The sequence below is a fragment of the Indicator indicator genome, chromosome 10 (assembly GCF_027791375.1).
Source record: "Indicator indicator isolate 239-I01 chromosome 10, UM_Iind_1.1, whole genome shotgun sequence".
NCBI lineage: Eukaryota > Metazoa > Chordata > Aves > Piciformes > Indicatoridae > Indicator > Indicator indicator.
The window spans coordinates 28905913-28920327 of record NC_072019.1 but is presented as its reverse complement, the minus strand read 5'-3'; the positions used below and the strand labels follow the sequence as shown (position 1 = coordinate 28920327).

The 14415-nt window shown below is 53.7% G+C and overlaps 1 protein-coding gene across 1 annotated transcript; it reads left to right on the top strand.

Annotated features, from left to right (window-relative positions):
- The first annotated feature begins 2295 nt into the window (after window positions 1-2295).
- On the top strand, window positions 2296-11685 carry PTGER3 (prostaglandin E receptor 3). The gene is made up of 2 exons (XM_054384489.1): window positions 2296-3141; window positions 11398-11685. Exons 1-2 carry the CDS (start codon window positions 2296-2298, stop codon window positions 11683-11685), a joined length of 1134 nt encoding a protein of 377 aa, XP_054240464.1.
- The last annotated feature ends 2730 nt before the right edge of the window (window positions 11686-14415 follow it).

Genomic DNA, 14415 nt, shown 5'->3' with positions numbered 1-14415 from the left:
CTTTCATTTCTAATTCCAACGCTAAACGTTGTGTAGGGTTGCACAAGAGCAGGTTTTAGTCTTGTAACTGTGCCTCTTGACAATTTCCAAGTCCTAAAAAACTATAAATCAGATCTGATAGATGCTTTGTTGTTAGCTTTTTTTTTTTCTTTTGGGTTGGTTTTGTTTGTTTTGGGTTGGTTTTTTTTTCTTTTTTGAGAAGTTTTGGGGGGTGAGTTTTTTTTTTCCTCTCTCTCTCTCCTTGTGCTTTGTATTCAAATTGTTGCTGTGCTTACAGAGATGAGAGGTTTTAACTTTAGCAGACAGACAAAAGGAAAAAATTATGGTTTCATTTGGCTTTAGATTAAAAACTGTAAGGCAAAAATTATTCTGTAGACAAAAAACAAGTGTAAATAAAAGCTGTGAGTTAACTGTGCAGTGAGTCCTTTTTCTCTTGGAGACATCAGCAAGCCTTCATTAAACATTCTTTGCAAAGAAGCATGGCATGGTTTGGGTTGGAAGAGACCTTGAAGATCATCTAGTTCCACCTGCCATGGCCAGGGACACCTCCCACTAGACTAGGTTACTGAAGACCTCAACCAACCCTTAGGGGTTGACCTGCTGGAAAGCAGCTGCATAGAGAAAGGCTTGGGAGTGCTGATGGACAATAAGCCATGGGCCAGCAATGTGCCCTTGTGACCAAGAAGGCCAATGGTCTGTTGGTGGGGTATGAAGAAGAGTGTGGTCAGCAGGCTGAGGGAGGTTCTCCTTCCCTCCTACCTTTTGATGAGGCCATGTCTGGAGCATTGTGTCCAGTTCTGGGCTTGCCAGTTCAAGGGGGACAGGGAACTACTGGGAGAGAGTCCAGTAGTTGGAGGCTACTGGGGTGTGAGTGGAGAGGAACATCTGTCTGGTGAGGAAAGGCTGAAAGATCTGGGGCTATTGAGCCTGGAGAAGAGCAGCCTGAGGGAGAATCTTACTGATGTTGATAAATGTCTGAAGAGTGGGTGTCAAGAAGAAGGGGCCAGACTCTTCTCAGTGGTGCCTTGTGACAGAACAAGGGGCAATGGGTGCAAACGGGAACCCAGGAGGTTCCACCTGTAAAGGAGGTTCTGGAGCCCTAGAGCAGGCTGCCCAGAAAGGTTGTGGAGTCTCGAGAGCTTTCAAACCCAGCTGGCCCTTGTGATGCTGGGCAAGCTGCTGTGGGTGCCCCTGTTCTAGCCAGGGAATTTGGACTGGATGATCCCCAGAGGTCCCTTCCAGCCCTTGCCATTCTATGATTTTGTTGTTCTGAGTGCCAGAGGTATTTTCTTTGTGCTCCATCTCTCTTTGGAGGGATTAGAGGAAGCAGTATGTTCACAGCATCCCAGCATGGTGGGCATAGGAAGGGACCCTCTGGGAATCATTCAGTCCAAGCCCTCTGCTAAAGCAGGGGCACCCACAGCAGCTTGCCCAGCATCACATTGTCCAGGTGGGCTTGGAAGCTCTCTAGAGAAGAAGACCACAGCCTCTCTGGGCAGCCTGCTCCAGGGCTCCTGTACCCTCACACCAAAGAAGTTTCTCTTCCTGTTCAGGTGGAACCTCCTGGGTTCCAAGTTGTGCCCATTGCCCCTTGTTCTGTCACTGGGCACCATCATGGGTTGGATGATCTTGAAAGGTCTATGGCTACGATGCCGGACCCCGGAGGGAGAGGACGGGACAGCCGCGGTGCCAGCCGGGGGCAGCAGAGCTCTAGCGCCGGGCTCAAGGAGCCCAAGTCATTGCCGTCGTGCTGGGAAGCGATCGGGAGCATCCCCCCGACACTGAGAGAGGCTTTCCCGTCCCTGTGGGAACCATTCCCGGTTCAAATGGAGCCATTCCTGTTTCAGATGGGGCTTTTCTCGTCCCTGAGAGAGGCGACCACGTCCATGAAGGAGACATTCCCGTCCCAAAGTGAACCACCTTCGACTCTGATGGAGCTAAATGAGTCGACCTCGCCCCTAAGGCGGGTGGCCATGCCCACGAAGAAGCCATCCCCGTCCCAGGGGGAGTCATCGCCGCGGCAGTGGACTGCCGGGTACTCCTTGCACTCCCCGACGCCTCCTCGGGGCTAGGGCAGCGCTCCCGGCCTGGCGGCTGAGGGCGGTGCGGTGGGGGCCGGAGCTGCTCCGTCCGTCCCCTCCCCTCGGGGCGGGAGGCTCCGTCCCCTCGCACGCCCTCCGCCTTATAACGGCTCCCGCCCGTACCTCTCCGTGCTTTCTGGTTCCCTGCGCGCTGCCCGCTGCTATGGAGCGGTCCCTCGGCTTCCCGCTGCCGCCGCCTCGGTAACCCTTTGCCATGAGTCCCTGGCAGCAGTGCCAGGGCGGTCCCAACCGCACCGAGCCCAGCGCCATGGGGCAGCGAGGCAACGGGACGGGGCGGGCGGCGGCGGCGGCGGCCGAGAGCTGCAGCGCCGTGTCGGTGGCGTTCCCGCTGACCATGATGATCACGGGAATCGTGGGCAATGCCCTGGCCATGCTGCTGGTCTCCCGGAGCTACCGCGCTAAGGAGAGCCGGAGGAAAAGGTCCTTCCTGCTGTGCATCGGCTCCCTAGCGCTCACCGACCTGCTGGGGCAGCTGCTCACCAGCCCCATCGTCATCTCCGTCTACTTGGCCAACCGCTCCTGGGACGCCGTTGACCCTTCGGGTCACCTCTGCTCCTTCTTCGGCCTCAGCATGACGGTGTTTGGGCTGTGCCCGCTGTTCATCGCCAGCGCCATGGCCGTGGAGAGGACGCTGGCCATCCGGGCGCCCCACTGGTACGCCAGCCACATGAAGACACGGGTGACCAGGGCGGTGCTGCTGGGCATCTGGCTGACCGTGCTGGCCTTCGCCCTGCTGCCCATCGCCGGCCTGGGCCACTACACCCTGCAGTGGCCCGGGACGTGGTGCTTCATCGGCACCGGGGACGGCCGGCTGGCCGGCAGCCTCTTCTTTGCCTGCAGCTTCGCCGTGCTGGGGCTTCTGTCCCTCGTGGTGACGGTGGCTTGCAACCTGGCCACCATCGAGGCTTTGGTGTCGCGGTGTCGGACCAAAGCCACCGCGTCGCGCTCCAGCAAGCAGTGGGGGAGGATCGCCATGGAGACGCTGATCCAGCTCTTGGGCATCATGTGTGTCCTCTCGGCCTGCTGGTCACCGCTGCTGGTAGGTCGCCCTGCCACCCACTCGGAGTTCACCCCAGACCTCCTCCCTCCCTCCTTTAGGGCAAGAGGTTCCAACCAGAAACCTCACTTTGGGTTCTTTGAGTAAGCTCGCTTCAGGTTCCTCGTGAACTCTGTGGGCATGCCTGGCCAGGGAGAAGAAAAAGCAGGGGCAGGCACAGAGCTTGGGGGATAGCAAGTATGGAAGGCTGGAAGGAGGGAAGCTGGGAGAGCTCCATCAGGATAGCCAAAGTGCAGCATGTTGGGAATATAAGGCAAAGGAACTGGAGTCAAAAGGAGGATCTTGTACAGAGGAGAAGGGCAGAACGTAAGGAGACCGTGGGTCTAGGGGGAGGACACTGAAATTGGCAGTGCTTATGGCACAGAGCCACAGGCACTGAGCAGATGCAGAGAGAAGCAGCTGGTGCTGGCTGCAGGCTGCAGAGGTAAGGGGGGCAGGTTATACTCCTGCTCAACATGTTCTACCTACTCCACAGCACCATAGGGAGCTGAAGGTGGTGGGACAAGGGGAGCCAGAACCTTCTTGTTTCTCTTTTAGGGGAACCTGTGAGGTTTATTGAGACCTTGCAATGATGGAGCCCTGTGCCCATGGCAAACAGCCACTGACCATCTTTTATTTTTTCCCACTTCATGACAAAACTTCCTTTGGTGCTTCATGAGAAAGCTACCACCCATGACCTTTATGAGGTCTTCCTGGTTTTTATAATATCAGATTTACAGCAGCACTCTGAGCTTTTTGTTTTCTAGCTTTTTAAAGGACCTGTGCATTTCTTTCCATTCTTTGTTCTTCCTCACTTAACACACTTACTTTCTTCTCAAAGTGAGTTCTCATGAACCTTCCAGTACCTGAAGAGGGCTACAAGAAAGCTGGGGAGGGACTTTATACAAGGGCTTGAAGTGCTAGGATGAGGGGCAATGGCTTTGAGCTGGAAGAGGGGAGATTAGGAAGAGTGAGGGTGGTGAGACATTGGAACAGGTTACCCAGGGAGGTTGTGGCTGCCCCTCCCTGGAGGTATCACAGTCTCACAGGATATCAGAGGTTGGAAGGGACCTCCAGAGATCATCAGGTCCAACCCCCTGCCAGAGCAGCAGCACTTAGGGTAGTCTGCACAGGAATGCAGCCAGGGGGGGTTGGAAAGGCTCCAGAGAAGGAGACTCCACAACCCCCTGGGCAGCCTGCTCCAGGGCTCTGTCACCCTCACTGCAAAGAAGTTTCTCCTCATGGTGAGCTGAAATCTTCTCTGTTCAACTTTGAACCCATTGCTCCTTGTCCTCTCCCTGTGACCCACCCAAAAGAGCCTGGCCCCCTCCCCTTGACACCCACCCCTCACACATTGAGAGACATTGATCAGATCCCCTCTCAGCCTTCTCTTCTCCAGACTAAACAGCCCCAGGGCTCTCAGGCTCTCTTCCCAGGGGAGATGCTCAAGTCCCCTAAGCATCCTCCTGGCTCTCCCTTGGATTCTCTCCAGCAGGTCTCTGTCTCTCTGGACCTGGGGAGCCCCAAACTCCCCAGGTGTTCAAGGCTAGGTTGGATGAGGCCTTGAGCAACCTGGGCTAACAGGAGGTGTCCCTGCCCATGGCAGGGGGGAGTTGGAACTACATGATCTTCATGGTCCCCTCCAACCCAAACCATTCTATGAATCTATGAATTAGGAATAGAGGAGGCTGAATCCATGTCTCTTGCTTGTGGGTCAGGAGCACACCCAGGAGGCCCAATACCCCATCTGAAAGGGACAACTTCTTCTGCTGTCAGTGGATCCATGAGCAGGAAAGGGCTGAAGCTAGCCATGGTAATTCTGAACTTATGAAAAAGGTATTTTCTGGCCAGAGAAGGATTCCTCCTCCTTGTGCACAAAGAATTTGGGGCTGAGAGAAGAGGAAGGGCTGACAGCACTAACAGCCAATGGGGAGCAGGCAAAAAATGGAAAACAGCTTAAATTAGTAATCTTACCCTTAGAGTCATAGAATAGAATCCTAGAATCAGTCAGGGTTGGAAGGGAGCACAAGGCTCATCCAGTTCCAACCCCCCTGCCATGCCCAGGGACACCTCACACTACAGCAGGCTGGCCAGAGCCTCATCCAGCCTGGCTGCAAACACCTCCAGGGATGGGACCTCAACCACCTCCCTGCACAACCCATTCCAGGCTCTCACCACTCTCCTGGGGAAGAACTTCTTCCTCACCTCCACTCTCAATCTCCCCACTTCCAGCTTGATTCCATTCCCCCCAGTCCTGTCACTCCCTGACAGCCTAAAAAGTCCCTCCCCAGCTTTCTTGGAGCCCCCTTCAGATCCTGGAAGGCCACAAGAAGGTCACCTCAGAGCCTTCTCTTCTCCACACTGAACAGCCCCAACTCTCTCAGTCTGTCCTCATAGCAGAGGAGCTCCAGCCCTCTGCTCATCCTGGTGGCCCTTCTCTGGACACCTTCCAGCATCTCCAGATCCCTCTTGGAATAGAGGCTCCAGACCTGGATGCAGTACTCCAGGTGGGGTCTCAGCAGAGCTGAGCAGAGGGGGAGAATCCCCACCCTTGCCCTGCTGGCCACACTTCTCCTGATGCAGCCCAGGCTCTGCTTGGCTTTCTGGGCTGCAAGTGCACACTGACAGCTCCTGCTGAGCTTCTCATCCCCCAGCACCCCCAAGTCCCTCTCCTCAGGGCTGCTCTCCAGCCAGTCCCTGCCCAGCCTGCATTTGTGCTTGGGATTGCCTCAACTCAGCTGCAGAACCCTGCACTTGGTCTTGTGAATTAGTTATAAATTCCACACGTGCCCAAACTCACCCTGCCCCCAGGTAAGCCAGAGGCTGTCAGCTAACTTTCTGCTGATCATTAACAGCTGGTGACGAAGGCAAAACCACCACTGCAAACCCAGGGAGGACTGGAGAGCACAGCAGCATGTTCTGCTCCTCAAACCTGAGAGTTTCACCAGCCTTGTGACACCCACAGAAAAGCCCTCAGATGAGGAATTTTCCTTTCCTTTTCCTTCAGAGCCTGAGTGATCAGCAAGCTGCAGGCTGGGGGCAGAGTGGCTGAAAAGTTGTCCGGTGGAAAAGGACCTGGGGGTGCTGGTTGACAGCCAGCTTAAGATGAGCCAGTGTGTGCCCAGGTGGTCAAGAAAGCCACCAGCATCTTGGCCTGGATCAGCAATAGTGTGGCCAGAAGGAGCAGGGCAGGGATTGTCCCCCTGGACTGGGGCACTGGTGAGGCAACATCTTAAATCCTGGATTCAGTTTTGCCACCCTCATTCCCAGAAGGACACTGAGGGGCTGGAGCAGGTCCAGAGAAGGGCAACAAAGCTGGGGAAGGGTCTGGAGAACAGGGATGGGGAGGAGCAGCTGAGGGAGCTGGAGTAAAGGAGGCTGGCTCTCTACAACTCCCTGAAAGGAGGTTGGAGTGAGGAGAGGTTAATTCCCTTCCCCAAGAAACAGGCAACAGGACAAGAGAAAACAATTTGCCCCATGGAGGGTTTAGGTTGGACATGAGGAACAATTTCTTTCCTGCAAGAGTGGTCAGGCATTAGAACAGGCTGCCCAGGGAGGTGGTGGAGTCCCCATCCCTGGAAGGGTTTCAAAGCCATGGAGATGTGGTGCTGAGGGCCATGGTTTAGTGGTGAGCTGGCAGTGCTGGGTTACTTGTTGGACTTCATCTTGAAGGTCTCTTCTAATCCAGCCATTCTGTGGTTCCCCTTGGTGGTTGAACAGTCAGAAGTCAAAGCTCTGGAAGAGTGGGTCTGTAGGAAGTGTTAATGGGATGAGTTAATGGAGCAGAACCTGTGGTAAACACCTCTGACAGCTCCAGGAGACTCTTGGGCAGCTGCTAAGAGGACGAGAGCTCCTCAGAGCCTTGGCTGTGGAAGGTGACCTGGCAAGGAGCTTGGTGCTCCCAGTGAAAGGCAGGGCAATGCTTTCTGTGTGTTTCATGGTTGTGTGGAGGACTCCTGTCCCTCAGGTGCCATGGACATGAGCCAGAGAGAGTTTGTGAAGAGGTCACCTCCCGGTGAGGCAGCAACAATTGAAAGTGTGGAACTTCCTCTGTGGAGTTCTGCAAAGCTTCTCTGTCTGGTCAGCTTTTTCTCCAGTCTTTATGTTCTGGGCACCACCTCACTCCAGCTTCCTTTCAAGGAGGTGTAGAGAGCCAGAAGGTCTCAGCCTCCTTTTCTCCAGGCTGCACAACCCCATCTCCCTCAGCTGCTCCTCACCAGCCCTGTTCTCCGGACCCTTCATCAGCTTCATTGCCTTGCTCTGGACCTGCTCCAGTCCCTCAGTGTCCTTCTGGGAGAGAGTGGCTCAAAACTGAACCCAGGATTCAAGGTGTGGCCTCACCAGGGCCCCATGTAGGAGACAATCACTTCTCTTCTCCTGCTGGTCACACTCTTGCTGATCCAGGCCAGGATGCTGGTGGCCTTCTTGGCCACCTGAGCTCACTGTTGGCTGTTGAGATCCTGGGCAAACTGCTGTGGCTGCCCTTGATTTAGAAGCAGAATTGGACTGGATGGTCTCCAGAGATCCCTTCCAACCCCCACCATGCTGGGATTCTGGGATACTGGGAACAACAAACTCGATGTGGTTTCCATTGGCTGTAAGTGGGCACAGTCCATTTGCTGACTCTTTGTTGCTTCCCTTGGGTCATGGCAACCCTGCAGCCCCCATCAGGATGGTTGAAGGTTGGAGTTGATGATCTTAGAGGTTTTTTTTTCCCAGTGAAACAATTCCAGGACCCTATGATCAGGAGGTGGGTGGTGCTGGAGTCTGGTGGGCACAGGAGGCAGTCTGTGGGTGACACTGCCCCAGCTGTGCCAGTGACCAGACTGGAGGTGGCAGAGGAAGTGGGAGGGCTGTGGCTGTGTGGCTCTGGTGCACCAGTGGCTGTATGATGTGGTCTGGATCTCTGTCTCTCCATACTTCTACAAGGATGTACCACTGGCTCCTTGTTTCCCTGCTGACTTTACTGTCGGAGTGCAGAGGCTGGAATCTGCAACTGCTGCTATTTAGAGAAACAAAAATAATTCTCCTGTCCTGTTGGGGCCTTCCAGGCCCATCTCAGCCTGTCTGAGGTCAACAAATGGTTATTGATCTAGCACCCAGAATATCCCTTTGAATGGAAAAATCCTCCCACAGAGCCTCTGCTCCTGCTGACTCCTGCTCTGGCTGTCCCACTTTATGGAGACAGCAGCAGTGCAGATGTGACCTTTCTGGCTGACTCTGCAGCCTGCTGTAGGAAAACCTAGGCTGGGGTGACTCCAGTTGGGTTGCTGCTGCTGCCCATTGCCTTGGTTCTTTCACAAGGATGGAGACAACCAGTTGGACAGGGCTGTGAATCACTGACTGCTGGTGTGTGTCCCTCAGGCTGTTCCCTCTGCTTGCAGGACTGGCTGCCAGTTTCTTCAATGTGTGGTTCCCCTGAGCCTTGCAGAGACAGTGGAGAAGGTTTGTCTCAGAGCCACTCTGGGGAGGGTCCATCCCCTAGACCTACACAGCAGAGACACCAAAATCTGTAGGCCTACAACATCTCAGTCCTGCAGGACTTCTGGGCAGTAAATTCAGTCACAGAATCCCAGCATGGTGGGGTTGGAAGGGACCTTTAGAGATCATCCAGTCCAACCTGGATGCTAAAGCAGGGGCACCCCCAGCAGCTTGCCCAGCATCACACTGCCCAGCTGGCTTTGGAAGCTCTCCAGACAAGGAGACTCCACAACCTCTCTGGGCAGCCTGCTCCAGGCCTCCAGCGCCCTCACACCAAAAATGTTTCTCCTCCTGGTCAGATGGAACGTCCTGGGTTCCATTTTGTGCCCACTGCCCCTTGTCCTGTCCCTGGCCACCACTGAGGAGAGTCTGGCCACATCCTCTTGCCCTCACCAGGTCCTTTAGCTCTTGCTGGGCATTGCTCAGCTCCCCTCTCAGGCTGCTCTTCTGCAGGCTCACCAGCCCCAGGGCTCTCAGCCTTTCCTCCTCACAGAGATGCTCCAAGCTCCTCAGCTTCTTTGTCTCTCTTGACCTGGGGAACCCAGAAGTGGAGCCAGGACTCCAAATTCAATGCACACACCACCCCCTCCCCGCCCCTCAAATCAACCTCTGTGTAGCTTTGGGCTCTGGAGTCAGCCCTTGTGTACTGTGAAGTGTGGGAGATGTGCAATCCTCTGCATAGACACACCTCACAGTGTAAAAAATGTCTCTTAGATGTGGAATTTTGGGGGTTTTGGGAAGCAGACTCCTAAATCCATCACCTTTCATTGGGAGAGCTCAACTCTGGGGAGTGGGGAGAAGGAAATGTAGGTCAGGTGACCACAAAATGCAGTCTGTGGCTTTCAGTGGCAGAAAACGTGAAGTTTTTTGTTGACTTTAAGAGGTTTTCTTGACTCCCAGCCCAAACCTCCTCTGTTAAGCTTTTTTTCTTTTCATTTGGCTCAGCTCCTAACCTTAAACTCAAATCCCTGCCTTCAGAATTCGTTGAACAAAGCAGCTTTTGAAAAAGTGAGGACATTTTGGGATTGGAAATTCTTTTTGCTGGCTTTTACTGCTCAAAACATCCTTCTGAGGAGCTCAGCTCCTGGGGAGTAATGCAGCTCTTCCTTGTGATTGTGGTAATGTGGGCACGAGGAAATGAGGCTCTTCAAGTCAGTTCTGCAAGGTCCGACATTTCCCTTTCCAGCCAAGGTCCTCTCCATAGATCCATGGAATCCTAGAATGGTTTGGGTTGGAAGGGACCTTCAAGATCATCTAGTTCCAATGCCCCTGCCATGGGCAGGGACACTTTCAACTACCCTAGGCTGCTCAAGATCCTGGGCTGCATCAGGAGAAGTGTGGCCAGCAGGGCAAGGGAGGGGATTCTCCCCCTCTGCTCAGCTCTGCTGAGACCCCACCTGGAGTACTGCATCCAGGTCTGGAGCCTCTGTTCCAAGAGGGATCTGGAGATGCTGGAAGGTGTCCAGAGAAGGGCCACCAGGATGAGCAGAGGGCTGGAGCTCCTCTGCTATGAGGACAGACTGAGAGAGTTGGGGCTGTTCAGTCTGGAGAAGAGAAGGCTCTGAGGTGACCTTCTTGTGGCCTTGCAGGATCTGAAGGGGGCTCCAAGAAAGCTGGGGAGGGACTTTTTAGGCTCTCAGGGAGTGACAGGACTGGGGGGAATGGAATCAAGCTGGAAGTGGGGAGATTGAGAGTGGAGGTGAGGAAGAAGTTCTTCCCCAGGAGAGTGGTGAGAGCCTGGAATGGGTTGTGCAGGGAGGTGGTTGAGGCCCCAGCCCTGGAGGTGTTTGCAGCCAGGCTGGATGAGGCTGTGGCCAGCCTGCTGTAGTGTGAGGTGTCCCTGGGCATGGCAGGGGGGTTGGAACTGGATGAGCCTTGTGGTCCCTTCCAACCCTGACTGATTCTAGGATTCAAAGATCTCATCCGACCTGGCCTTGAACACCTCCAGGGTGGGGGCATCTGCAGCCTCCCTGGGCAACCTGTTCCAGTGTCTCACCAGGGTATCTTGAAGCTTCACACAGCTTACTGTGGTGGATCAAGCAGGGACACAGCCTCTGATACCTTCTCTGAGCATGGGATCTGGAAATTAACTGGCTGACACCTCGAAGGTGCTGTGGTTGTCTCTCCATCCCCACACTGAGCTCCTCTGATCACACTTTGAATTGGATGAGAGAGATAAAAGTTTCTTGATGACACGTTTCTTGAGAAGTTGCTCAGCACTGTACCCCAGTGAAGTGCTCTCGTGGCCAAGAGGGCAAATGCTCTCCTGGAGAGCATCTCTGTGAGGAGGAAGGGCTGAGGGACCTGGGGCTGGTGAGCCTGGAGAAGAGCTGCCTGGAGGGGATCTGAGCAATGCTCAGCAAAAGCTAAATGACCTGTGGGGGGCAAGAGGATGGGGCCAGACTCTTCTCAGTGGTGCCCAGGGACAGGACAAGGGGCAATGGGCACAAACTGGAACCCAGGAGGTTCCATCTGAACAGGAGGAAAAACTTCTTTGTTGTGAGGGTGCTGGAGGCCTGGAGCAGGCTGCCCAGAGAGGTTGTGGAGTCTCCTTGTGTGGAGAGCTTCCAAAGCCAGCTGGGCATTGTGATCCTGGGCAAGCTGCTGTGGGTGCCCTGCTTTAGCAGGGGGTTGGACTGGATGATCTCCAGAGGTCACTTCCTGACCCACCACGGATGTGATGCTGTGATTTTGGCTCTAGGGCTATCTGTATGTAGTGATACATAGGTACAAACATCCTTTTAACACCTGTCACTTTTTCCTCCTCACTTCCCTTAGATCATGATGTTGAAGATGATCTTCAGCCACACATCATTCGAGCACTGCAAGAGGTTCCCCAGTTGGGCCCACAGCTCCGAACTGCACAGGGAATGCAATTTCTTCTTGACGGCAGTGCGCTTGGCCTCCCTCAACCAGATCCTGGATCCCTGGGTTTACCTGCTGCTCAGGAAGATTCTCCTCCAGAAGTTCTGCCAGGCAGCCAACGCTGTCTCCAAGTGCTCCAACAATGAGTGGAAGGAGAGGTCCATCACCCTGTCAGAGGAGATCCGGCGCACGGCGGCGTGAAGGGACGTGGCTCCGTCTGCCTGCAGGCTCCTTGTGCCGAGCACTCCTTTGGCTCCCTGCTGTCAGCTGGGGGTCTCTATGACATCTCAGCAGCTGCAGAAGAAGCTGAGAACGTGGTGGTACTGGGTGGGCTTGAAGGGTTGCTGGAGCCCTGGAGCAGGCTGCCCAGAGAGGTTGTGGAGTCCTCTGGAGAGCTTCCAAAGCCAGCTGGGCATTGTGATCCTGGGCAAGCTGCTGTGGGTGCCCTGCTTTAGCAGGGGGGTTGGACTGGGTGATCTCCAAAGCTCTCTTCCAATCCCCACCACACGAGGATTCTGGGATTTGGTGACTTAATAGTGACAGATAATCATTTCTCCCATGTGCCAACCATTCTCTAACGCGGAAGGTGGGATTGCTGCTCTTCCTATCTTCTGTTCCTAACTGAGCTGCAGAATGTCATAGTTTGGGTCCTCAGACAGAGTTTGGAGATGGAATTTCTTGCTTTGAGGTAGGAAAAACAATGGGTTTCCTGTCAGGGGACACCTGGAACAGATTCAGGAAATTGAATTTAAAAAGCTCACACTGGAACAGGTTGCCCATGCAAGTTGTGGATACTCCCTCCATGGAGGTGTTCAAGGCTAGGTTGGATGAGACCTTCAGCAACCTGCTCTAGTGGCTGGGGGGAGGGCAGATTGGAACCAGATTATCTTGAAGGTCCCTTCCAACCCAAACCATTCTGTGATTATCTACTTCAGAGAGTCTTTATTCCTCCTTTTTTTTCTGGAGGAACAAGGGGAGAAAGGGACAAAACACACAAGAATTGACAGAAGACAAAATCAGGAGGCTTCATTTGGGTTTTGATGTCTTCACCCTGAAGAGATTTTGTTGTCCCACTGATGGGACCTCATTCTCTTGGGAGATCTATGGCTGGCACGGGGTCTCACCACGTGGGGTTGGCCTGATTAGTCCTCATTCTGCATGGAGCTGGAGTAAAGTCATCTGCTGAGGAGGATGTGGTGCTGGGATGAGTAGCACAAGTGAGAAAGCTCTGACTATTTTTGAAGTAGCAGCCTGTGAAGTATCTTCACAGAACAAGCTTGGTGTGATTGTGCTGATCAAATGACTCTGAGCAGATGGAGAGAGTGATAAACAGGTTGAGAGAGACCAGAAATGTTCTTCTTCCTGTTTTGACAGCAGGAATACTCCTGTCCAGGACTTGAATGAGCACCAAATAGTTTTTAAGCAGTGGAGATGCCTCTCAAAGCTTCTTCATTACTAAAATGTCCTACAATTTGGCCAAATGAATACCCCAAAAGAGTTTATTTCTTCTTTCCATGATCCTCTTCAATGCTCTTCAGAGGTTCCTTCCAACCTCTACCATTCTATGATTGAGTCATTCCAGCAGGAAGACCAATCTGAGAGATATGGCAGCTAGGGGAATGTTCAAAATAAAGCAGACTGGAAGGAGCCAGGAAGGGTGGGCATTAGTCAGTTGCTTCCCACAAGGGAATTTCAGGTTTAATTGGAAAACTCAGCTGTAATCCATCCATTAGGTGTTTGCAGCCAGGCTGGATGAGGCTCTGGCCAGCCTGCTGTAGTGTGAGGTGTCCCTGGGCATGGCAGGGGGGTTGGAACTGGATGATCCTTGTGCTCCCTTCCAACCCTGACTGATTCTAGGATTCTATGAAATAGAAGAAAATCTGATCAATATAGATACAGAGGGACCTGGCCAGGCTGGCTGGCTGGGCTGATGTCAATGGGATGAGGTCCAACAAGGCCAAGTGCTGGGTGCTGCACTTGGGTCACCACAACCCTGTGAAAGCTCCAGGCTTGGGGCAGAGTGGCTGGGAACTGCCCAGCAGAGAAGGACCTGGGGGTGCTGGTTTACAGCAGCTGAAGATGAGCCAGGATGTGTGCCCAGGTGGCCAAGAAGGCCACCAGCATCCTGGTCTGCATCAGCAATAGTGTGGCCAGCAGGAGCAGGGCAGGGATTGTCTCCCTGGACTGGGCACTGTGAGGTCACCTCAAATTCTGATTTCAGTTTTGTGCCACTCACTCCCAGAAGGACTGGAGCAGGTCCAGGGAAAGGCAACAAGGCTGGTGAAGGGTCTGGAGAACAGGGCTGGTGAGGAGCAGCTGAGGAAACTGGGGGTGTTCAGCCTGGAGAAAAGGAGGGTTAGGAACAAGTGACTGGATGAGAGGAAATGTCCTTCAGTTGCTCCAGGGGAGGTTTAGGTTGGACATGAGGAGCAATTTCTCCCCCAAAAGGGTTGTCAAGGCCTGGTCCAGGCTGCCAGGGCACTGATGGAGTCCCCATCCCTGGAGGGGTTTCAAAGCCATGGAGATGTGGTGCTGAGGGCCATGGTTTGGTGGTGCCCTGGCAGTGCTGGGCTAATGGTTGGACTCCATGACCTTTGATGTCTTTCCAACCACAATGATTCTGTGAGTCTAATATCAGAGGGAGGGTGCTGAACACAAAGGTCTTTTCCAACCCACATGATGCTGTGATCCTTTCCATACCATGTAGCTGTCCACCATATGCTATGTGCCACCAAGTACCCAATTCAGGAGCCTTGAAGGCAAACACAGTCCTGGATCTGCTGGAGATTTCCCACACAGAGCTTTCATTTTTCCTCCTCTTCCTTTGTTTGTAGAAGACACTACTCAACTAAGAACCTGGCTGCTGACTTCCCTTCTTCTGCTACTGCCTCATCCAAGTCCTTATCTTCAGATCAGCCAAACAAAACTAAT